Genomic DNA, 25,875 nt, shown 5'->3' on the forward strand with positions numbered 1-25,875 from the left:
CACACGCACACACACACACGCGCGCACACACGCACGCACACGCACGCACACACAAGCACACACACACACACACACACACTCCTTTTATCATAACCATTTAGTTTGCTTATGCTTGCTATGCCTTTGGGCTTCCACTAGAGGATAAGCTCTCTTCAAAAATAAAACTTTAAAAACTATTTGTGTGTGTGTGTGTGTGTGTGTGTGTGTGTGTGTATGTGGCACTGCTGGCCCATGCAGGCTTTGGTCGTGTGTGGAAGTCAGAGGAAAACCTTAGGTCTCCTTCATTCATCTTCACCATTTTATTTCCCTTGAAACTTCAAGGTCCTTATTGTCACTACTGTGTAGACGAAGCTAGCTGGCCTGTAGCTTTTGGGACGTTGTTGTCTCTGTCTCCAGAGGCTCTCTGAGAGACACAGGCCACTGCATCTGGCTTTACCTGCATACCGGGGATCTGAACTCAGGTTCTCACACTTGCATGCCGAGAACTTTACTCCTTGACCCATCTCCATAGCCTGGGATTCCACGCTTTTGTTGCCTTGTTTTTCTGAATGCTTCCTGCATTCATACGTGAAACCCAGCAGGCTCTCAGTAAATGTCCTAAGTGGATGAGTGAATGAATCTGTGTGTGAAACTTCGAGAGTGAATGAGATTCCAGGTGGGCTGAACCCCTGGATCTGCCTTTAGTAACACAAGAGACAGCGGCAACTTAGAACTTCATACTCTAGATGTTTGAAGACTATTAAAGTCAGTTGTGGAAAGTAATATCCAAGGGGATGACTTGAAGGATATGTGATCTAAAGGTCCTTTTTGATATTCTGATTTTAATCTTTGAATTAAGCCGGTCTGTCTGGGAGCTACACATCTCGAGTATTGTTATAGCTCTCTGTGGAGCTGTTTTGATTTTACTGAGCTCTGACTTTGAGCCATTAGCCTACCATGAAGGACATTATTTTAAAAGTCCCATGGGTCTTCATTATAGTGTTGGATTTACTGCTGCTATGTTGTTGAGAACATTATTCTCCGTATTAGAAGGTGCCCCTTTAAATGAGGACCAGAGAAGGGAAGTTCCCTGGAGTTTAATAACAGGAGGAGCGGCTCCTTTGAAATGACTTGTTTGATTTTATTTTATGGAGATTGCTTTTCGTGTCAGTTCTCTTTCCTTCTCCTGTGTCCCTCCCCTAGTCTCCCCCCGCCTCTCTCTCCTCCTCTCCTTTCTCTTCCCTCCTCCTCTTCCTCTCTTTCCCTCCTTTCCAATCCAATGGTGTCAATATAGTACCACCACAATCAGTTTTAGCACATTTTTGAAATCTTGTGTCCTTTTCTCATTGCTGTCAAATCTTCCTATTGGCCTGAACCCTGGGAAATTTGATTTTCTGTCTCTACAAGTCACCCATTCTAGATATTTTCTTATTCTGTCTCGAGACAAGGTTTTACGTAGCCTAGGCTGGTCTTACAGTCACTATATCATAGAGGTTGACTTTGAACTCTTGGTCTTCCTGCCTCCACTGACTGAGTGTAGGGAAGACAGGTATGCTCCACAAATGCCCAGTATAGATGATACTGAGAAGCAAACCCAGGACCTCATGGATTCAAGCCAAGTGCTTTGTCAGCCTAGCCACGTATCCAGGCCTACTCTGCACATTTTACATAAATGGAATGGTCTAGTGTGGTCTTCCTCGCCTGGCCTCTGTCACCTGGAAAGCTGTTTCTAAGACATGAGTATTATAGCTGTCTGTCTGCACTTGGTTTCTTCTTAGAGCTGAGGAACTTGGATCCCATGGTTACCTCCCTCTGTCAGCTGATGAACACTGGGCTTCTATACACATTTTGACTGTTCTGAGTGCAGCTTCCCTGAGCACTTGTGTTTATGTGTGGACACATGCTCTGATTTACTTGGGTAAATGCTTAGTGTAATTACTGGGTCCAATGCTAACCCTGCTTAACTTTTCAAGGACGGCAAGTCTGCTTTCAAAGCATCCTTCCCATTTCTTGTCTTCTGCAAGGTCTTCACTAGCGTGTGTAGTCACCTTACTTTCTGATCTAGGCAGGGCTTTGGGTGTGTGGTGTTAGCCCTCTGTGTGTGCTTGGTTTGGGATGTATGGTGCTAGTCCAGGGTGTGTGCTTGTTTTTTGTTTGTTTGTCTGGTTTGGGGGCAGGTTCTTGTGTTTCACAGGTAGTCGTTGAACTTGAAATCCCCTTGTCTCCGCATCCTGAGTCAACACTCAGGATTTCAGGTATGTGCCACCATATTTGACTCTCTTTTTGGCCAATTGTATATCTTCTCTGGAAAATGGAGTTCAGATCCTCTGCCCATTTTTTAATTAGTGGGTGATTTTTTTTTTAGGATGTGAGTTTTAAATTACCTTTTATGTGATTATTTTAAAGATAATGTGTGTGTGCGCGCGTGCACACGTGTGACTGTGCATGTGTGTGTTTGTGTATGTGAGAGAGTGCCTGCGGAGGTTAGCAGACCACCTGTGGGAGGGAGTCAGTTCTCACCTTCTACCTTGTGAGGCTCTCTTGTTTCTTCTGTTCCTGTGCTGTGTATTCCAGGCCAGCTTCTGGACAGTTCAGTCTCCACCCCACACCCCACTCCCTATCCCTTCATTTCTCCATCTCCTTGTATGACAGATTATAGATGTGAACCATTGCATCTGTCTTTTCCCTCAGGGATCAAACTTGGATCATCAGGTTTATGTAGCTACAGCCGACTCTCTGTCTCCTCAGCCACTTACTTGTGTTTTATGGGTTATGAGTACAAGTCTCCTGTCAAATCCATAATTTGCAGTTGTCTTTTTTCCATTGTGTAGGCCGCCTTTTCACTTTGATAATGCCCGTAACCATGAGGATCTTAATTTTGATTTATCCCAGTTTATCTTTTTAGGTTTTTGTTTCGGTGTCATGTCTAAGAAATTATTGCCCTATTGGGGGGGTTGTGAAACCTTGTATGCTTGCTTGTTTTCTAAGAGCTTCTTTATTTAGCTCCTGCATTCGGATATGTGACCCGTTGTCTTAGTTTGCTTTCCATTGCTATGATAAAAGCACCCTGACCAAAAGCAATTTGGGAAGGAAGAGATTCATCTCGTTTTAGACTTGTAAATGTCACAGTCCTTCCTTGAGGGAAATCAAGGCGGAACCTAGAGGCAGGATCTGAAGCAGAAGCCATGGGGGAACATTGCTTACTGGCTGGCTTTCAGATTCGTGTTCAGCAACTTTTCTTGTACCCCGCAGGCCTACTTGCCCGAGAATGGTACTGCCTACAGTGGGCTAGGCTCGCACATTGATCAGCCATTAAAAAAACAAAAGCCACGCATCGTGCCTACACGCCAGTCTGATGGAGGCACTTCCTCAGTTGAGGTTCCATCCACCTACTTTCTGTCAAGTTGACAAAACTAACCTCTGATTACTTTGGGGGTTGCAAGGAAGAGGCTCAGCTTCATTGCGTGTACCCCAGTCTTTCATCATCATGTTTGAAGACACTGTTGCTTTTCCACTGGCTCACCCTAACACCTCGTCCGTCAGTCAAACAGGGTAACCAACCACAGGTGTATGCTTTACTTCTGGCCTCTCTCTGTTTGATTGTCTGGCTCTTTTGAATTTTCTGAGGTTGAGAACTAAGTGTAGATCTTCTTGGCATCCTCAGCCCTAGAGAGTATCCAAGCTCATGTCATCCTGGCCTCCCCTGTTACCCTGCACCCAGGTTTCTTTTCTGTTGTTGTTTGCATTTTACAATAATGCTGCTTTAAAAGCTTTCATAACCAAGTGTGGGACAGCCGTGAGTGCACACACAGATGTTCAGTGAGCACACACGGTGCTCTCACCTGGCAATGCTTTCAGTCCTGTCAGCTTAAAACAGGAGTCTTTCTTCTGATGAATATCCTGTTTCCCTATCAGACGATCATCACCGGCTGATGATAGTGCCTTTATATTTACCTTTATTAGATAGTTTGTAAGGTTAGTATCCACTTGGCTGCTTTGCACTGTTTGTTTAATAACTTAATTTCATCTCCCCTGCATATTAAGTGTTTATGCTATTCTCACTGAAGAGTGTCTTGAGTATAATTTGGTGCTGTGTCCATAGAATTGAAAATGTTTCCTCATTTTTATTCAGTAATTGTATTCCCAGGCATGTATGCTAAAGAATAGGTCTAAATGGAGAAGGGCATTTTCATTGGGTTCTTACTTTATCCATTTTCTCAGTGTGAAATCTGGAGACAACAGATGCGTCTCAGAATGGATAAGCTAGTTCTTACACGGCTGTGATTCTAGTTTAAATGATGGTGATAAAGATAATTTCGTAACTTCAGAAGCGGTCCGATGTGTATGGATGAGGTTATCCCCACTCAGAACAGACATGAAAAGACACGCATTTCCCCTATGGCAGGGAAGAAATTTCTTTCTACTCCTGTTTAGGTGTTGTTGTTCTTTTGTATTTTAACTTAAAAACATGACAATATAAGAAATTAATTTCTTTCGGGTGTGGCAATGCACACTAATATCTCAGCTCCTGGGAGCTGGTTCTAGGCCAGCTTAGGGTACTTAATGAGACGTTGTCTCAAAGAAACAAACAGGCAAACACACAAAAACAAAAAACAAGAAAACCCCCTCAGGTACTCATGTTTCTGTGGTGTGTTCAGCCATAAGTGAGACATCTGAATGACTCCCCCTTCCCCAGGGCTCAAGGAGCATTATGTAAGAGAGGGTGGAAAGATGGCACGAGTCGGAGGTTGCTGAACACTGGAGTGGACAGTGCCCTCTGCACATAGTGGGTCCATTGCACTGTGAACTCTCAGCAGCTGTGGCTCCCTGCACAAGACCTGCAGAAGATCAGTCCAGTTGACAGTCCAGCATAGAGAGGGGAGGACTCATGAGCCGCCACCCCTAACTGAGCACTATTGACACTGATGGCTATAGGGGAGGGAGAATCTCTCTCTTTAGGGGTACATAGTCTCCGGTAAGTTGATCCTGTGTATGGGCAGCACAAATTAAACCAAATGGATTTTTAAGAAAAAAGAAAGAAGGACTTGAGGTTGGGAGGGGTTTGGGGGGTAAATCTAGAATTTAGGGGGAAGAATTGGGGAGAGTGAGCATGATCAAAATACATTGTATGAAACGTATGAAAGTCTCAAAGAGTAAAAATAGTATATTAAATGTAATTCTTACAGAGACCACCTTTCCCCCCTTGCAGATGCGAATCTGGTTACACTGGACAGCACTGTGAGAAGACGGACTTTAGTATTCTCTATGTAGTACCAAGTAGGCAGAAGCTCACCCACGTTCTTATCGCAGCCATTATTGGAGCAGTACAGATTGCCATCATAGTAGCAATTGTCATGTGCATAACAAGGTAGGTAATGGCATAGAATGTGTTCTTTAAACTCGACATTGATAGTTGTAAATCAGAGAAAACCCTTAAAGCATTTTTACTGTGCTAGGGCCCTTATGCCTGCTACTCCATCAGGCACAATTCTACTGTCTGGCTCACTAGACAGAATTTCCACATGGATCTGACTTCTCCTGTCTTGCTCATTTAGAGTATGTGTAGGGACTCATTTCCAGAGTTAGAGACGTATCTGAGTTACAGGCAGAGGAGGTCTGGGAACAGTCCATGCAGTCAAGGAGGCTAGGGGTCTTAGAGCTGTGTCCTGTGAGTGCTGACTTCAGGGAAAGTGGTTGTAGCAGAGTTTCTGGAAGTTTCTGTACATTCACAGAAGAGCATGACAATTTCAGCAGTGCTTTAAGCCTTGCAGAACTGTGATGTATTATATATTCTGAGAATGTAGTAAGTGTAGTAAGAAAGAAGGAGCCATCAGCTTTAAAGATAACCTTTTCTGACTGCATCATTGACTTAACATTGCTTTCTATTCTAGAAAAATGGTAAGTAAAATGCTTTAAAATGCCATGTTAGTAAGTCAAAGGCTTTAAAATGCTGTGTTAAAAATAAAACCCAGGGCCCAGTAAGATGACTAGTGGGTAAAGGCTCCTTTCACCAAGCCTGATGATCTCAGTTTCATCCCTAGGACCCACATGGTCGAAGGAGATAACCAACTCCTCATAGTTGTCCTCTGACCTACACACACACACACACACACACACACACACACACACACACACACACACGCGCGCGTTCTGAATGTTAAAAAAAGCATTCATCATATGTTAAAAGACTTATTTGCAGCACAGTTGACAATGGAAGTTTCAAGTGGAGTAGAAACATGTCAGACTGAACTGGAAAAGCCAGAACAGAGTATCTTGCCCTTCCATCTTCTCTCCTTGCTTCTTCCTCACCTCTTCCTACCTCCTTTAAGGTTTGGTTCTCATGTTCCATGAACATTATCTTTTGTATTCTCCTGCCTTTTGCAGGGCAGGGCTTGGGGCAGAGACTTGTAGCATATGAAACAGATATTGACAAGCTGATTGGATTGATAGGCCATCTATCCAAGGCCTGGGAAAAGACCTTCAAGTAGCCCCAGCACCCTGGAGGCAAGATGGTAAATCTAGAAATGGTGGGAAAATGTTCCCCGAGTGGCTGATATTCTTCATGAAGTTTAGGCACTAAAGTCAGCATGCTTTATTCCATACAACAGATGATCTGCCTTTCGGCAAGACGGCTGAGCATAAAATTGGGCAGTAGATCCGAGCTGGGACAGAATGCCATAACCATCTATGACAGCAGGAAAGGAAGATGGGAAAAGCGCTTCACAGCCTCAGGGCCGTGGCCGTCTCACACAGGCTCAGAGGTTAACCACCTTGCGGTTATGCCTGTGGTTATTCAGCTAGCACGGGGACGTGCCTGGGTTTGCACTGAGTGCTGTTCGATCCTTCAGCCATTCCTCTTTGTGCTGAACCATGGCAGGGCCATGGTGAGTTGTGTGGGGATTAGGTCAGCCAGGTATGACCGTTGCGTGGGGACAGAAACCAAACTTGATGTTGTCAAGGTTAGGTGTGTCTGAACCCTGTTAACGGTCATGTGCAGATGTTTGGATTGGGGCAGATGTGTGATAAGAGGAGAAACATTTAGGGCATTAGTAGAGGAAAGCCCCGTGTGGTAGGAAGAGTAATTATACTGTCCTGACATTTGTGCCCCGTTATGGCCACATTTACTGCCATATAAGAAACACAGCCTTTCCCCACCCCAGCTCCTGAATAGCTCACTGTCTTGTATGTGGAATCTTGTGATTCTGTTCTTGGGCCACACCATTTAATTTTTAAGGCACGCCTCTCCCATGTAGTCCATTAGGGGACAGCTGTACATCCTTGATGGCTGTTTCTTGTGAGGAATCTTCCTTTAGATAGATGTTCCTACCACCCCACTTATCTGTGAGTCATGTTTTCTTCTTTTATGCTTGGAATCTTTTATTTTTTCAGACTCTTAGAATGGCAGCTTGGCAGGGACTTTGAACATGTCACAGCCAAACTCTACTGTATAGAAGAAAAAGGCCTGGTCCCGGGAACTTGGAATTCCTCCCGGTCATGGTGGGTTAGTGGCAGTTGAAGCCAATTGCTTGGCCCGTCAGCCAGCTCCCTCATTATGGAATGGATATGATCCCAGCCTTGCTACATCAGACTATATTTATAAGGATTAGTGAAAGAAAATCCATTGAAACCACCAGAAACATTGTCGTTAAGGCTTTTAAGTTAAGGCAAAGCAGCCCTCTTTGAAACTGAATGGAAACGTGTGGTATTAGGGCAAATGCAGTGGAAATGGTCTTGTAATGACACTGTTTCCACGAAGGAGCACCGAGTTTGCACAGATGGCTACTGCTGATACTAGGCGGTCATTACTAACCGTAGGGTCCAAACTCAAAATGGTGAGAATTCATCTCAGTGTTTTACTATGCATTTTCACATTCCCTTGCAAGAGCTGATCATGCAGTCTGTTGATCACACTGTCCTGAGATTTGTCCTAATGAGGGCCACCTTTACTGAAATATAAGATCAGGGACCAGGAATCCCTCACCTGTAGGGGCCCAGTCTCCAGGGCAGTTCTGTGGCACGCTGCAGCTAGGTGTACTCCAGCTCTGCTTGACTCCGAGGACTTGAGCGCATCCTGTCTGAAATCATCAGTGCGGTGCAACTTGGTCTCCGCCAGTGAAGCTTTTCCTGTCCTCTTGGCACTGTGATAATGCTCAGGAAAAGTACTCAGATCAGCATCTTTTCCACTGTCACAGTGATCAGTCACGGGAACTGAGGTGTTACCAGGCCAGAGAGGCAGGCCCTCGATCAGCCGTGTGTGGCCCCTCCCAACTCCAGCTCTAGCAAAGAACAACCAGTCATATTGCCTTCCTGAACTAAGTCTCTTACTTCCTTTTCTAACGGGGTGCAGTGTATGAACTGTGTATTACTTTGACATTGTTTAAACATCCTTAACTGATTTTGTTTTTTAATTTCTGTATTTTCCTACAACAGGAAATGCCCCAAGAACAATAGAGGCCGAAGGCAGAAGCAAAACCTAGGCCATTTTACTTCAGACACTTCATCCCGAATGGTTTGAGCTGCTCACTTTTATATGCGCACTGACCACGTGATGTACATTTATTATGTCTTTTTTTAAAGAATGGAAATATTTATTTCAGAGGCCTTATTTTTGGACATTTTTAGTGTAGTACTGTCGGCTCGTATTTAGAATATTTAGCTACAACAGTTTTTGACTGTTTAGTAGTCTCTGTTTTATGTTTTTAAATACAGAAATTGGCTTCACGAATTTGTAACACATGGTAATACTAAGACTTGCTCTTTATCCATGGAATGTAATATTTTTGCAGAGACGGATGGACCCACTTCCCGGAGGTTATAAAGTCATACTTCTTCCCCAATGACCACAGCAAATGACAAAGCATGAACTAAAAGTAAAGATGTTTACAGATTACTTTTCTTACAAAAATAAAATCTAGAGGACACTGTGTTTAAATAGATATTTAAATGTTTTTGAGATTTAGTACCTGATTTTTTTAGACATGCCCCCATTGCATGAGCTGCAAAGCTGTGTGTGTGTTAGATGTAACATATTTATAAGCAGTACGAACTGGAATTGACGATTTCTCTCTTTGAAGAAATAATCCTAATAATTTTAAAAGGTACCTGGGAATTAATGGTGGAACAGATCACTGAAAATAGATTTAGATATTGCCAAGATAGAGTGTTTAATGAGCAGATTGGAATAAAACCTACAGTATCAGTTAAACTACTTTAATACACGTTCATTTTTAAACATTGTATTTGTTTTAATATAAATGTACAAATTGTATCAGTGTTTGTGAATACAATGCAGAAATAATTGTTAATGATTGGTGCTCTGAAAGTGAGCTTAAAAATGACCTAAGACCTCTAATTCAAATCTGTCCTGCAGTAGCTCTATTAATAGATTGTTGGTGTTTCAAAGTCTGAACTGTGAGTAGAATGTATCGAGGTGTTTAACGTGTAGTTTAGACAGTCCAAAGTATGCATGTAGAATTTAAAGACTATGTTTAAACTTAAATATTAATTTTAATGATTTGATTTGGAAAAGCATGTATAATATAATGTTTTCACTATCTGGCCTGCTTTGTGTGCTTATTTACTATATTCTTTGATATTGGTCTGTTAGTACTCACAATAGGTAAAATTCATGGGACAGGAAGATTGCGGTTCAGAATTCTCTTTCCTCTTACAAACTATCGCTTGAAATGATCCAAAGAGAAAAACTTTGTTCAGTGTTTGGAGCTCCTTGGCCTGCAGGCTTAGTATGAGTAACAAAGTGGCTTTAGTGAGCTTCCTCAGACAGCTTTCCCCTTCCACCCACACAGACTTATTTGAGGTCCTTAGTCAGTCGGCAAGCATGTTTGGAACCGGCCCCGGTGCTTAGCAAGGGCTCATGTTGCAGGGCAGTCACGTATGGGCACTTGTAGTTATAAATACTTGACCACTCTCCAGGGTGCGGTTTTCAGCCCTTTAAAGCAGCTCCGTTGCCTGCTACCGAGCCGACTTTTGACCCCGAGCGTAGGCACTGATTGCCGTAGGACATCTTCTGCTAAGAAAAAAGTAAAATGGAACACAATGGATCTGCTTCAAATGCTGGTAAAATCCACCAGAATCGGTTGTCAAGTGTGACTGAAGATGAAGACCAAGACGCAGCTCTCACGATTGTGACTGTGCTGGACAGGGTGGCCACTGTCGTGGACAGTGTGCAGGCCAGCCAGAAGAGAATCGAGGAGAGACACAGAGAGATGGGAAACGCGATCAAGTCTGTCCAGATTGACCTGCTGAAGCTCTCACAGTCACACAGCAATACCGGCTACATTGTCAACAAGCTGTTTGAGAAGACCCGGAAAGTCAGCGCTCACATTAAAGATGTGAAGGCCCGGGTAGAGAAGCAACAGGTTCATGTGACCAAAGTCGAAACCAAGCAAGAAGAAATAATAAAGAAAAACAAATTCCGAGTGGTAATCTTCCAGGTAAGCTTGCACGTGGGGTCAGCTCAATGACCATAATCCCTTTCATCCTTTGCCATCGAGTCCCAGGGGTTTCCAGTGTCACATCTCAGCTATGGTATATGGGAATGTACTGAGCTCACCGAGTAGTCACCTCGGGAGACAGAGCCATTTCTAACCATTGCTGCTGTCTGTTGCCCATGGGTCAGACTTCTTACTGGTCATGGAATGTGAACCGTGGCTTGTGGCTCAGGCTATTTCTTGCCTTTGAAACTCAATGTTGTCAGGTTCTTTCAGCATTTGAGCCCTATTAAACATAGCGACCCAGTAGACTTTAGAATGTTGGAACCAAAAGGGCCCTAAAAAATCTCAAGTTTAAGGACTATCTTTGCTACATAAAAGAAGAAACCTGGAGGGTCAGAGGATGCAGTTCAGGGGTAGAACACTTGCTCATGTCGCTGAGGCTTGTGTTTGATTTACAGGAGCCCCCTAAAAGAAAACAAATTAAGAGCCAGTACTCTGGCAGTCATAGTTTCATTCTTACTAAGAACCCAGCCAGTAAATCAAAAATTCTGAATATAATTTGTCCTTTGGAATATTTTTGTATTATTCACAGTAAGAAAAGTTACCTGTTTCCAAATGAATAATTGGGCCATTATTTGTTTTTAAAATGTTGACTGGTTTTGTAAGACAGTCCAGCCTGTAGCTCATGGTGCTCTAACCCTCACTATGTAATAGTCCCGACTGGTCTCAGCATATGTTGCTCATCTGGCCCCAGCCTCCTAAGTGCTAGGATTATAGACATAAGTCACAGCTCCCCCTTAAGTTTTATGTTTTAATATTATTCTTACGATAATACAGACACAGAAGTCCCATAGATAATTCCTTACTCAATTGAAAAGTCCCCCCCCCCTTTTGTTGCTAAGTTCCTTTAACTTCTCAATAATTTTTTTTAAAACCCCATGGGAAATGCATATATTATCTATAGTATGTTTCTTAAGCTCTTGTAAATTAAAAGGGACTAGTTGGACTCTTCAGTCACATTAAGAAGGAATGATGATAGGAAAAGACAAAGCAGGTGACAGCAGGCCTCTTTTCTCACCTCTTTAAACCCTGGCTGCTATAGAACTGTAAATCCAAAGTGCAAACGTTAGGGAAGACCTGCCCTTCCTGTTCTGCTCTTGGGAGAATTAGTTGGCGCAACGTTTTGGAAGACATTTTTGATAGTGTGTATTATGAACTCCCCGAATTTCATGTCAGAGGGTTTGTTGTTAGCATAAAATCAGGGATGTGTAGGAATATTTATCCATGCATACGCACAGAACTATACTTTGAAAAGTGGAAATCAGTGTGCACAGAACCCTAGAAGAGTAAACACAACATGAAACATGGACGCAGTTGGTGGAAACATTGGGCCTGCAACCCTCACGTTCTTTCTGCATTCAGTAGTGTCCCAGACTCACATTCAGTAGTGTCCCAGACTCAAGTTACGCTGGAATGGGCGAGTGGTATTTTTGGATTTGTTTTTAGGAGTTCACAGGTTATTTAGGGAAAAAAATAGGGAATTTCGAAGATAGAAGAGTAAACTGGTGTCTTTAAAATTCTTTCCCATCACCTTTTTCTTATAGGCTCCTAGAGGCCTTTCTCTAGGCTTAAAAATATCACCTGATTTCAGGTGTCCCTTCCAGTATTGGTGCAGACAGTGGTGAGTTGGGCATGGGACCAAAGGAGAGATCCATTCACCTTCTGGGGTGTCAGCTGCCGCCTCTGTGCTCACCCTCCACGTGCATGCATGATGTCAGGAAGAGCACTTGGGGTCCCATGTGTCTTGGGGACCTATATACAAAGCAATTCCCTCAGGATTCACAGAAAGCTACAGCAAGGAAACAGAGAAATCTCACCTGGCCCTATCTATTCATGTAATTCTCGCCCCGACTCCTTCTTAATAGCTGTTTTCCTATTTGTCTCTATTCTCTGTAACTTACTGGTATTTCCCTCCTGTCTTTGGATCCTATAGTTCCATAAAGAAACTGAGAGGTGCTAGTTAATGATAATGCTCTTTTCTTTTAAGATAGACTATCTTGAAGATTCTGAACAGTTAAGCTGTTTAAATTATGCAGTAGTTTGTCAAAACGAAACAAAATAAACAATTGCTATCATTTTTAAGCCTACAGGGAAAATATGAAGTCTCATACTATGGACCTGAGACTCAAATTCCTGTACTTGTTCCAGGTTAGAATGTATATAGATATGTATGATATTTACATGGTTATTTTTAGCAGATAAGATTAACCTTAATTCTCATAGTAATTTGAAGATTGTCCCTTCTAAAATTATTTGAAACTGAGCTAGACTGCTAAGGTATATCTTCATTTTCACTTGAGATTTTTCCTTCAGTTTTACCAGGCATCTTTTCGTTGATAATATTTATTGGTATCTTATCTTCTACAGCTGTATACGTCTAAGCTTTTGCCAAGTTCTGGACATTGGCATTTAAAAATTGTCTGACGTTCTTACCCATGTTGTTTCTCTTTGAACACTGGTGATCCCTCTCCCTGAGTCTGGCATGAACTTCTCATAATTCCAGTTACTTAGTAAGCAAGTCTGTGCTTATGAAGTGTTCAGCCTCCTCTAGTGATTAGTGCTGGACTTCTGTGTATCCAAATGTTCCTATCTGTGCTCCTTTGGTACTGATTCACTTCCACTTTACTCTGATCCGTAACATTCATTCTGTTGTAAAAATAATCCTTTAGACCAGGTGTGCTGGTACAAACCTAGAGTCCTGTCAATTGCCAGGCTGAGGCAGGGGGATTGGGAATTCCAGTATACTGTGAGTTTGAGGCATGCCCGAGCTCTGTGAGACCCTGTCTCAAAAACAATACAAAACTAATTTCACTTGGACTTTGATATAGAAATGTAATTGTATTCAGAGGTCAACTATAATTTACCCCATCAACCTTCCATTATTAGTACAGTGCATTTGCCCTTAACTCACAGTAGTAGTGGCTGTGATAGATTCCCAGGCAAGGTCTTTTCCTACTTTTGTTTCCATTTGCCTGATTTTGTACTGTCTGCTGTGTCTGAAGAGAAGGGTGTGTGATATTCCAGTTTCTGGTGTCTGAAGCCTTCACTGCAGGATTCTGGGGATCTCTACCTACCAAGTAATACCCTAATGCCCTTCGGCGCTTTCCTTTTCTAATTATACCTTCTTAAGCTCGCCCAGCCCACACTTTTGCTGAGGCGGCTCCCCACAACAGGTGTCAGGAAGGGAGAGGAATAACTTCCCTGCCTCTAACTGATTCATCAGAGAGTCATGAGACGCCCACCGCTGCCTCTCTTGTTGGGGAGAGGGAGGGTAGCCAAAAATGTCATTTAAGTTAAGGAATTAGATTCTGAGGATGCCTTCCTGAGTATCAAGCTGGTCACGTTTTAGAGTATGTGCAAACATCCTTCTTGTGTACTTATTGAATCTGTTGAGTGGAATCAACCTCAATCTCAAATGTCAATACATTTCATTTAGAATTGTAACTCATGGTCTAGTTTTTAAAAATCTCATAATTCCTGAAGTTTTGCCTGCTGTGTTTTAGAAATAACCTCTAAATGGCACACTGGTATCTTTCACCTGTGCCCTGTACTGGCCTGTCTCTAGCTGGTTCTCTTCTGACACGCTTGGCAGAGTCTGCTCTTCTCTTAATGGCTTTGCCCTTCACCCGCCCCCCCCCTGCTGTCTCTCTATCTGTTTGTCTGCTTGTCTGTCTCTCTATCTCTCTCCCTGTCTGTCTGTCTGTCTCTCTGTCTTTCTGTCTATCTGTCTGTCTGTCTGCTTGTCTGTCTCTCTGTCTCTCTCTCTCTGTGTCTCTCTGTGTCTCTCCCTGTCTGTCTGTCTCTGTCTCTCTCTCTGACTCTGTCTCTCTCTTTCTCTGTCTCTCTCTCTTTCTCTGTCTGTCTGTCTGTCTGTCTGTCTGTCTGTCTGTCTGTCTGTCTGTTCTGTCTGTCTCTCACTGTATAGTTCAGGCTGGTATTGAGCTTGTGGTCCTCCTCCCCTAGCCCTCCTAAGCACTGGGGCTATACTCATGGGCTGCCATGGCAGTGGAATAAAGCTTTAAGATGACTCATTTACTAGGCAACTTCATTCACCTGACCTGAAGTCATCCTGGGAATGGTCTATAATTTCCCCAAAGTCAAATCTCATTCTGAATTTTGAGATACCCTTTACCTCTGAGGAGTTTTGAATGAAACACCACTCTGTTTCATTCAGTTTTGGGGAACGGATTTTCTCCTGCCGTGGGATCTGAATTCAGGTCATCAGGTTTGCTTGGCAAACCTTTTCTACCTACTGAGTCCAAACTTTTCTCCTTTGTTACGTGAGCTCTGGGGACTGAACTTAGGTTCTCTTGTGTGGCAAACTCTTCGCTGCTGTTCCCAGAGCTTTCCCCAGGCACAGAGAGGAGTGGTGGAGGGTCTTTGATGACAGGGTAGCCTGTAGAGGAAATAAGGAATCATCTAGGAGAGGGAGTGAGCCACGACACTGTCAGGGGAATCTCTCAGCTGACTGACACAATAAGGTGCTTCTTTATTTATACAAGTTTCACAGAACAAAGACAGACTAATGATTATCCAAGTGGTACAAAGTATGTGCTTGATCTTTATATGTCTAGGGTAACAAGTTCAGCCACAATTAGAAAATACAAACAGAACATATATCATCATCATCATCATCATCATCCCTGTAACTCCAATTTAAAGAATCCAAAGACGTCTCCTCTGAAGCAAACACGTTTATTATATGACAGCCTGCTTTTAGGTTGGCAGTATTTGCTGTTTGAAAGCACTGCAGACAAACAAAAGTATCTAACTGGTCTTTTTATGAATAGCAAATACCAATTCTATAATAACTTCTTTGACTATATGTTTCATCATCTACACTATAAAGTAGAAACGTTTTAGTCAATCTATCCTATTTACTGAATTATATTCTTCCAGAGATGTACCCTGTGTGACCCACCTTATCTTTAAACTACATTTTTAGAGACCTCTAAGCCTATGATAAAAAGAGACTTTGAATCTATAACTTGTTCTCCATGCTAGTTAATTTGTCTGTGGTCTCTGTTTACCCTGCACCAATTATACTGTTTGAGTTAGCTCAGGGGAAGATGCCCCAAGAAGATTCCTGGAGTGATGGCCTCATCCATCTAGCTATGTGCTTATCTGTGCTCAGTGATCTCCAGGGCAAAAGGAAGACTTCCAAATAGTGGCCAGATAAAGTTAATTTTAGGATTTTCTTAATAAGAATCAGACATGTTTTTTTTTTTTTTCAGAAAAAGGCATAAAATGAATCATAAAGTAGAAAGTCCCCAAGACTTCAACGCACAGAGACTAAAATCTAAAAGTTAGAGACAGAAGGACAGAGATTGTAACAATCCACTCAGCTTTGCTGGAATTGTGTCAAGCAGCTGTGCTTCTCGCCATTTTTGGTGGATATGGCAGTGCCACTTCACCAACTGAGCGATCTCCCTAGTGCAAGAGTTTCATGACCGCTCCCAATCCCATACCTCCCCCGCAGCCCCATCTCCACGAGGGTATCCTTGGATATCCGTGCCTCCCACCCCCATCCCACCATACCTCCGCACTTCCTGGGGTCTCATATCAGCTGGTGTATCCTGCCTGGTTGGTGGCTCAGTATCTGAGAGATCTCAAGGGTCCAAGTCAGTTGAGACTGCTGGTCTTCCTATGGGGTTGCCCTCCTCCTCAGCTTCTTCTGACTTTTCCTCAATTCAACCATAGGGATCCCCAGCTTCTGTCCATTGGTTGGGTGTAAGTATCTGCATCTGACTCTTTCAGCTGCTTGTTGGGCCTCTCGGAGGGCAACCATGCTAGGCTCTTGTCTGCAAGTACACCATAGCATCAGGAACAGTCCCAGGAACCTGGGCCTCCCCTGGAGATGGATCCCAATTTGGGCCTGTCACTGGACCTCCTTTCTTGCTCTTCTCCATTTTTTGTCCCTGCAGTTCTTTCACATAGGAACAATTCTGGGTCAGAGCTTTTGACTGTGGGATGGCAACCCCATCCCTCCACTTGATGCCCTGTCCTTCCACTGAAGGTGGACTCTACAAGTCCCCCCTACCCACTGTAGAGCACTTTATCGAAGGTCCCTCCCTTTGAGTCCTGAGAATCTCTTACCTCCCTGGTCTCTGGTACATTCTAGAGGGTCCCCCCACCTCCTACCTCCTGAGGTTGCCTGTTTCCATTCTTTTGGCTGGCTCTCAGGGCTTCATTCCTGCCCCCCCCCAAGTTTCATGACTTTTAATGTAATCTGTACATCATGGTTCTTGAATGCCTATTTCTAGCCCTTACCTCCCTCCTGAATCCCAGGTGCCCAGCCTCTCTGCCTGCACACCCAGTGCGCATTCTGTACTGTCTCAGTTAATGGCAGATTCCTCCCTCTGTTGATCCAGCAACAGGTCCTATGGGTTCTGACTTTCAAAGCAGATCTGCAGTTGGAAGACGTCTCACCCCTGTCCCTGCCTATAAACGTCCTACCTTCCCTTTGCTTAGTCACCACTATCCTGTCATTCTCCTTGTTTGACCGATCCACGTGCCTTGTCTCCAGCATGGCATGGGTCAAATCATGTCACTGCTGTCCTCAAAACCTTGAGAAGTCTTCCTGTCAGAATAGTAACTTCTGTCCTCACTGTTGGCCCTACAGCCTCTCTTGACCTGGCCTTCTCTGTTTGGGAGAAATTAGGGCCTTTGAATTGATTCTTGAAGAAAGCTATCATTTATAAAGCCGAAAAGGTAAAGGGGCATTGAAGATAGAGGCAGCTGTGTATACGAAGGTGTAGAATGTTAGTGTCCAACTACTTGGCACTGAGATGTGACACGAACATCTGCAAATACGTTGGGGCAAGTCCCAGCTATCCTGGGCTTTATATCCCAGGGTGCTATAGGGTGGCATTTTATTAGAGGGTTCAAAATCTTTTGTGTTTGAGGAACTTGAGAATAGTTTGTGTCTCTGGGCTTGAGAATCAGGAAAGTAGGGTCAGGTCCAGAGCTTTCTAAGCATACTGGAAGGTTCAGGCTCAATCCTTAAGCGCTGGTGGGCTCTTAGAAGGCTTCCGTGGGTTATAACGAAACTGCTTATAAAAGTGTTTCTCAGGAAACTCTCAGATAATGGAAGGAGAGGGATTGGGGATCGGGGGAGACTGATGGCCTAAGTTCAGACCTGAGGTGAAGAGGACCTAGTTAAAGTATGGGTAGAGGAGGGAGAAGCAAGCTCAGTATGTTGCAGTGTTATTTGTGAAGCTTGTTGATTAGTTGACTGTGGGACGAGAAGGTGAGGATGTATTTGGGGCAATGTTTCTGAGGTCTCTACCTTGTGCGTTGCCAAGATGGCCACCGGTGCTGAGAAAGGCAGGAAAGGCAGTATAAGGGGTGAGGATGACGGATGGACCTTGGGGTTTTTCCTTCTGAGAGGTGCCTGTGCTATATTTAGATGGAGAAGGTTGTCAGCTTTGGAGTGGAGAAGTGAAGATATAATATGGTGAGGAAAAGGCCAAGGAGAGAGAGAGACCCTGAAAAATACAGGCTGGGGACAAAAACACGGAGGCGGGTGGTAAGATGTGGCTAGAGGTAAAGCTGGTGCCTGCTACAAGGAAGCACTCACATACATGCGCTGTGTTTCTCTCCTTCAGGAGGATACTCCCTGCCCCACATCCCTGTCTGTTGTGAAAGACAGAAGCCTGCCCGAGAACCAGGAGGAGGCAGAGGAAGTCTTCGATCCCCCAATAGAGCTCTCGTCAGATGAAGAATATTATGTTGAAGAAAGCAGGTCTGCCAGGTTTAGAAAGTCAGGCAAAGAGCACATTGATCATATTAAGAAGGCATTTTCCAAAGAAAACATGCAGAAGACACGGCAGAATTTTGACAAGAAAGTGAGTGGAATTAGAACTAGGATAGTCACTCCTGAGAGGAGAGAGAGGCTTCGGCAGTCAGGAGAGAGGTTGAGGCAGTCGGGAGAGAGGTTGAGGCAGTCAGGGGAAAGATTTAAGAAATCGATTTCAAATGCCGCCCCCTCGAAGGAAGCTTTTAAGATTCGGAGCCTTAGGAAACCGAAGGATCCCAAGGTGGAAGGTCAGGAGGTAGACAGAGGGATGGGCGTGGACATCATCTCAGGTAGCCTGGCTCTGGGGCCCATCCATGAGTACCACTCTGATGAGTTTAGTGAAACAGAAAAGGAGGTGACCAAAGTAGGGTACATTCCCCAAGAAGGAGGGGACCCCCCAACTCCTGAGCCTTTGAAGGTGACTTTTAAACCCCAGGTGAGAGTAGAGGATGATGAGTCACTGCTGTTGGAGTTAAAGCAGTCCTCATAGATGATTTAAGTATTAGCATCCATCTCTTGGAATCATGTTGTAGTTTGAATAGTGTAGTAATTTGTATTCATATACCATGGAAAGGCAAATGGTTGAAAAGCTTCATTTCTTACCTTTAAGATTCTAAAGATGCTAGAAATGTATTATATACAATTTTCTTATAATTTCCTTGGGAATTCTATTCCCCTGAGAATATATGACTCTGACAGCACCCCCCACCCATACCCCCTTATGTCATGCCTTTTTGTGGCAGCTCTTGGCCAATGAGAAAATAGTTGCAGAGCTCAGGTCAGTTAGATGATTGGTCACTCGTAACATAGGAACGACAAATCTGTGCCCATCGTTCACCAGCAAACTGTAGGTTTGGGTCTGGGTCAGGATTAACACATCCAGTCTCGAAGGGGAGTAGCTAGCTAATGAGTACATTGTGTTATCCAGATGTTCACATCTGGAGATTCATTAGTGAACCAGTAGCCTTATGAAGCGTATGAAGTTCTTGTGTGAGGGAAAGGAAATAGAAGTTTGGGGCTTGAACATTTAGCTGTGGCAACATAACTTTATTACTAGTGAGATACTTGGCTGGTTGCTGCTTATTCCCAACGGTAAAAATGGGGAGGGCTTGCTGGTCCTATACTTCTTGGAGGACTTGAGATCTGAAGGGATGTCACAGAGTATGTGAGAACGAGACACGCAACCAGTGGAGAAGAAGCACATGAACCACACTGGCTTCCCCTAAACCAGAACCGAACAGTTACATCTATGAAGAAGCCCTGGGCACAGGCTCCGAGGCCAGAGTTGAGCAGAAACTGAGGTGATTCTTCACAAGTCTTCGCGGAATCAAGAGTGAAAATGAATGCTTGGATGGGAGCTTTCTCATTAACGGCTGAGACCAAACCTTGGATTTTTAGCTGCGTCCTAACATATTCCTTGGAAATCTGGCTCTAATTGCCTTTAGATTTGGATGTGGGGTAGACAAGTGCAGGTCTTGTTTGCACAGCATGAGGTAGAAGTCTGGGGCTCCGTCGAGTGGCTTTTCTAAGGTCTGCCTTGATATGCTGGGCATGGAAATGACCTCTGACATGCCTGTTTTCCAGAGTGAGCCCTTTAGGACTAAGAACAGTGCCCATAAGCTTTGTCACAGCCACCTGGAGGCCGTCCAGTTCCTCTAAGCTTTTAGATTGACACCTGGATGGTCAAGAAGTAGATTTTGTTGCTGAAGGAGAATCAGATCAATTCTGTGCTTCCAGCACACTGACGTCTTTGGGTCATTTTCTTGATTTGGAGGAGATGGTAGAAGTTTTGATAATTTTTTTTTACTCACATTTAGTTTCATTTGGAATAATCATGTAGTACTTAAATATATGCAGGCATGGCGTGCATGCCTGCTGCCCCAGCACCAAGAAAGCTGAAACAGGATCACAAGTAAAGTTGAGTGAGCCTGGATTCTCTTTATATTCTCTTTATATATACAGTTCGATATAGTTTCCCTTTCTCTCGGCCTGAATATGTGTTTTTCTTGCTGCTTCCTCCTCCTCTTCCTCCTCTTCCTCCTTCTCCCTCTCCTTTCCCCCTTTCTCCCTCTTCTTCTTCTTCCGTTTTGGTTTGTTTGCTTGCTTGTTTTTTTGAGACAGGGTTTCTCTGTGTGGCCTTGGGTGTCCTGGAGCTTTCTCTGTAGACCAAGCTGGCCTCTAACTCATAGAGACCCAGCTGCTTGTGCCTCCCAAGTGCTGGGGTTAAATGCGTGTACCACCACTACACAGGATCTTGCTCTTCTTTTGTACTGCAAACTAAAGCATGTGTAGCATTGAATAAAACTTTCAAAGAATAATTCCAAACACATTTTTATAAATGTGTTTAGAAGGAGGTTAGGTGTTCAAGAATAAATTTGAACGTGAAATGATGTTATTGCAAAATATGAGGCCAGTGTTGTGGTTGTAAATCTTTTTTTAGCCAATGACGAATGGTAACCACAATATGCAAATGAAGGAGTTAACTGATGGTAAATCAAGGCTCGAGGGAATAAAGAGAAGTCACAGATGTGGTAAGCCGAGGGTAGGGAGAATATCGAGAAGTTACAGTAGTTGTTTTCAGTTTGTTTCATTTGGTCTAAAATATTTTTCTGCAAATATGTAGGGCTTTTGTTTACTGGCTCATTAATATCCAGCCTTGGCAGCTTATAAAGCATTGCCCCTGCAGCTATATTAGAATCTGACTGGAAAGGAGTTACGACCTGACCAGCTCCTCATCTTGCTAACATTTTGCACCAGAACCACCGAATGTTTCTCGTGTTCCTGACTGCTGACAGCTCATTGTAATCCTGCGCTTTGTTCTCACTACTGGGATTTCCCCTCCATGTTGTGAATATGTGTCAGCATCTTTTTGTGTCTAGGACATCCCTAAATTCTACATTAAGAATCTCTTGTACCAGTCCTTCCGGGGATGACATTCAGCCAGTGGTTGGGCAGGTGTACCTTCCATCTTAGACCATGGCCAAGTTCATCCCTAACTTAGAAGAAAAGGCACTGCTGATGGTGGCAGCCACCGTGACTTACTCAAAGCCTCGATTGGCCACATTTTGGCACTACGCCAAGGTTGAGGTGGTCCCCCCAACCCCTGGTGAAATCCCTACAGCTATTCAGAGTGTGAAAAAGAATCCTCCAACGTGTTAAAACTGGTAGCTTCACACACTTCTCATGTGCGCTCTTATTTGAACGTTCTTGGACCATGTGTAATGAGACTGCTATCTGAATAAAATACTAGCTGTCGGGGAAAAAAAAAGGATCTCTTGTACCTTCTACCTTCTTTCATGGCATGGAGATGATGGGCTGCAAAATTCACACACTCACTTAATGTAAGTGACATTCTAGTCAGTGTTCATTATTTTAAAACACCCGGTTCCTTACGGATCTGTAGTGCAGCGTTACACATCAGACTTTAAATGATTTCCTCACATCAAACCCTTAGAGGGATTATCCCCCTTCTAGTAATGAGATGGAGCGGAGAAGCTGCCATAGATGTGGGGGTGGGGGCCTGGTGTTGAGGCTCCTCCAGGGGAGACAGTGACGTGCAAGCCTGTCCCCTGCATATACTCCAGGTATATGGAGTGAACAGTGGCTTGACCCCTGCTTACATGTTATAGAGAAATGAACATGGGCATTCGGTTTCCTGAAAGTGGATTTGTGTATATTCCCCAAAACAAGTTTTCGTGAATAAAAAGTAGAAGGCAAAGTAAAAAAAATCCAACCATTTTGTCTTCCTTCTTTGCCTTTCGTGCACATTAAAGAAGTTGGTTTGGAACAGGCCTGGTAGTTGTGGGGGTTCTTTTATTAATTAAAGTTTTTTTTTTTTAATGTATGCCTGTGTGTATGAGTGTCTACTTGTGTGTGGAGGCCAGAAGAGGCCATCAGGTGTCCTCTGGCAGCCCACCTATTCTTTGGAGGCAGGATCTCTCCCTGAAGGTAGTACTCCCACTTCCTCATCTAGGCAAGAAGCTAGCAAGTTCCATTTTCCTTCCTCTGCTTGCCTTTTACAGGTGAGCTGTTTTTGTGACTGTTGGGATTTGAACTCTTGTCCTCAGGGTTACAGAGCAAATACTCTAACGGTTGAGCCATCTCTCAACTTCTCATCGTATTCTTATCTGCTAAAGGTCATGGATCACATACAAAGTGTTCTTCCAAACCATGTTAACTGCATTTTGATGAAACGAAATTACTGGTTTCCTTTGATTTTTCTTTTGGGACAGGTTTTCTGTAGCTTCTGGTTTTGAACTCTGGTAAGAAAATTCAGGTTTGATCTCCAAATAAGGGGAAGGCTGGTCGTGTTTTCATCCTCAGTTCTCTCACTTTGAGGTGCACTGGCGCCTGGTCCGTGGTGAAGGAGCTTCCTGTTCAGTTTTGGGCCACTCCTGTGTCTCTCTTGAGCAGGCAATGTCCCAGTATTGACAGCTGCCCCTCCCAGATGAGAATCTAGCAGTGCTGGGCGATCCAGGATAGCTGCTGTTTCAGTAAGAGTCTCTAAGGACTTTTCTACCCAAGCTCCCACAGGGCTGCTTCTCTTGCTAGTCGGCCTTCCCTTCAGTACACCCATTCTCTTGAGAAGTAGAACTGCTTTGGAGGTTGAAGGCCGCTGTGAGCGCTTCAGTCTATTCATTGCTCAAGGCCAGAGTTCTGCTTGCTTGTCGTGTGTTCCTGATCCTTAACACGGGTGGCTTTCTTCTTGTATTGTCTGACACCTGAAATCCCAACTAAAGCCGTGCGTTATTCCATTTAGACTGCAATAAAAACCTCTGTAACCCGCTACACTGGCCAAGGCCAGTTGCCAGGGTACATGTGGCTGCTCAAAATGGCCTTGGTTGCAGCAGGAACCCCCGTGTTTACCACGATCCTTTGGTGTTTGTCACCTTGGATCTGAATCATAGCATAAAACATCAGAATGCATTAGGGATTTCAAATGCTTTTGTAGGGCACATTCTTCCCCTTTCAAGTTCTAGCTGATGGAAACACCATACAAGGAAGGCTTAGTAGCAAATTGCAGACTAAAGGGCTGCCTTTTCCAGAGGCTTTGCGTATGTCGCAGGAACTTTACCAAAGGTAAGGCATCTGACGAATTCTGATGGTAAAGGCAGCGTGCAGCCGTGACAGGAGATAGGCCTTTGTGTCTCCTTGGGGAACTAACTGCATGTTCTGGTGTCGCTTTGGGAGGAAGCAGGATTTGAAGCAGGGCATCCTGTTTCATCAGTTGGTGCTGAGGCCTACTGGCCTGTTACAGCCATTGAGAGTAGCGGATATGAAAGCTTTCCCCTTGAGGCGAGCCTCTGCCCTACCAGGAGGTGGCAAGGGGTCAGGAGGTAGGTAAGTGGTTGGAATGAGGGCACAGAATCCACTACATAGGAAAGCACGGTTCAGTTTGAAAGCACTGCCTGGTTTGAGTCCTCCTGGGCAGAGTTCAAAACGTCACCCATGGGCTGCAGAGATGGCTCAGTTGCTTCTGTAGCATTTGGTTCGCACCCACCAGGTAGTTCATAGCAGACCTAAACTTCCAGATCCAATACCCTCTTCGGAACTCTGCGGGTACCAAGTATGCAGTCACACAAGCATAGACATAGGCAAAGCACTTGAGAATAAATACATCTGTCTGTTTATATGTGACCCAATGAACTTGACTGTTACCTGTTATTGAGGCAATATGATTTGGACATATTGGACTGAAGCGCTGTTCTTAAGTGAGGGCTGATGGAGGAGAACTGGCAAATTATAGATCAAAGCTTAGAGGAGAGGCTGACAGTCATACATTTGAGAGTGGGGGTGGAATAGTATCTCATATCCCAGACTTACCTCAAACTTGTTACGTATGTAGTCTTGAATATTTGACCTTCTTGCTTCCATCTAGGGCCTTACATGTTAGGCAAGCACTCTACCAACTGAGCTTAGCACCCAGCCTCATGCACTTCCTGACAAAATAGATAGGTAAAGTGGTGGGTTTTCATCAGACAATCTTGACAGTTCGAAAGGAGCTGACAAAATCCCAACTTGAGTTTTACTTCCAGGAAAATCTCCCTAGTGACTCTGACACCATTCATTAGGGAGGGCAAGGGGTCTCTCAGACATGGCTTCCTAAGATCCCTCTCCTAAGTTTAACTTCAAGAGGACCCTGATGTGTGACACGAGGACCCTGATGTGTGACAGTGGGTAGGGTTTACTGGAATCGTGAAGGTATCTCTCCTTGACTGGTTTGTCCACTATGTCACGTTGTAAAACACCCAAGATCCTGATAATTTCATGGGCCGATTGTCTTCACTTATTAGATCTCATTAGACTTCCCATCAGAACATGCTTTCCACTGACAACCATAGCTGAATAGATGCATCATTTTAGGATAAAATAAAATCCACTGAAATGGGTGGCTACTTTACCTGTATGAATACCTCTCCGGCCTCCGAAACCAGAACTGTTTGACTCTTAAAACCTCTCTGGGAGACCCCTGAGCTGCAGCCGGGACCCTTTGCCTCTCCCTCCCCAAATCCCTCCCTCCCTCCCGAAACCTATTTACTTTCTTCTTTTTCTCAGTGACAATGTAGGCCACTTGGCCTTCTCCACAATGGCGTCACATTTGAAGTGCTCCTGGGTTTGACCAGTTGAGTTTTCTGGTTGTTACTTTTTGTTTGTTTGTTTTTTACTGTCTCACTGTACGTACTCTTAACCACAAGGCTAAAATCCATGGTTTCCTTCTTCATTCCCCTCATTTCTGCATCTCAGAGGAGCCCTTTGAATTTTTAATGTAATAATTATCATCTCTTTTAAACAAAATTTCAAGCAAGTCAGAGAAAATAATCAATTGAATGCATTATGGCTGTGTTTCCATCAGGAGATGAGAGTGACTCACAGGCTGCTTTGGGCCCCAGTCAGCTTTCAGTCCCTCAACGGCCTCTGCCTAGAGAGCAGATTCTCACTAAATGTTCTAATTATTTTTTGAGACTGTAACATAGTGCCATCATTTCCCCCTTCCCTTCCCTCCCTCAAAACCTTCCCATCTACCTACCCTTCCTAGCTCTCTTCCAGAGTCATGGCCTCATTTTTCATTAATTGTTGTTGCATACATATACTGAGGTAAAGTCTGTCAGTGTAAAATAGGAAGTATAATGTTGGTGGGTTTTTTTGCTTTTTAAATATTATCTTTTTAATATTAATAACACTATTTGTAATATTAATAACACTAATAACTATTAACACTGATAACTAACTTTTAATATTAACATTGCCTTTTAAAATATTTCCCTGCATGTCTGCATGTGTACAACTGCATTCCTGGCACCCAAGAATGCCATAGGCCGTTAGGTTCCCTGGAACTGGACAGGTAGGTTGCTAAGCACACTCGTCTACTCCAGTCACATCCAAAATATTGGGGATAAAATCCTGATAAAGGATAAGAGGCAATAAGACTTCAAAAGGAGTTCTGTGCCTCCTGGATTTCAGACTAGTCGCTGGTATCCCCTAACTCAGACGAGTTCCAGAATTAGTCTCTGCAATTATCAACACGGCCTCATAATTAGGCATAAAGCTACCCCAAGTAATGATTTGTAAATGGTTAAGATTGGG

At 43.8% G+C, this 25,875-nt stretch overlaps 2 protein-coding genes across 5 annotated transcripts in view; both read left to right on the forward strand.

The window, feature by feature from the left end:
- The window catches only part of LOC116095997 (tomoregulin-1), a 128,575-nt gene extending 119,042 nt beyond the window's left edge, over nt 1-9,533 (forward strand). For all 4 annotated transcript variants that reach the window (XM_031377377.1, XM_031377369.1, XM_031377367.1 and 1 more), the window contains 2 exons: nt 5,189-5,347; nt 8,410-9,533. In XM_031377377.1, the coding sequence (XP_031233237.1) occupies nt 5,189-5,347; nt 8,410-8,494 (244 nt within the window). In that variant the 3' untranslated portion in view covers nt 8,495-9,533. The remainder of the gene's footprint in view (nt 1-5,188; nt 5,348-8,409) is intronic.
- Nucleotides 9,534-9,637: 104 nt separating this feature from the next.
- Cavin4 (caveolae associated protein 4) lies at nt 9,638-19,915 on the forward strand. Its single transcript, XM_031377378.1, has 2 exons — nt 9,638-10,433; nt 18,101-19,915. Exons 1-2 carry the CDS (start codon nt 10,026-10,028, stop codon nt 18,779-18,781), a joined length of 1,089 nt encoding a protein of 362 aa, XP_031233238.1. The 5' UTR covers nt 9,638-10,025; the 3' UTR covers nt 18,782-19,915.
- Nucleotides 19,916-25,875: the final 5,960 nt, after the last annotated feature.

Source organism: Mastomys coucha, unplaced genomic scaffold (assembly GCF_008632895.1).
Source record: "Mastomys coucha isolate ucsf_1 unplaced genomic scaffold, UCSF_Mcou_1 pScaffold18, whole genome shotgun sequence".
In the NCBI taxonomy this organism is placed as follows: Eukaryota; Metazoa; Chordata; class Mammalia; order Rodentia; family Muridae; genus Mastomys; species Mastomys coucha.

Coding starts and splice junctions, on each gene's coding strand:
- Cavin4 (XM_031377378.1), top strand. CDS start 10,026: ATGGAACACAATGGATCTGCTTCAAATGCTGGTAAAATCCACCAGAAT. Junction 10,434..18,100: donor TCCGAGTGGTAATCTTCCAG/GTAAGCTTGCAC, acceptor TCTCTCCTTCAG/GAGGATACTCCCTGCCCCAC.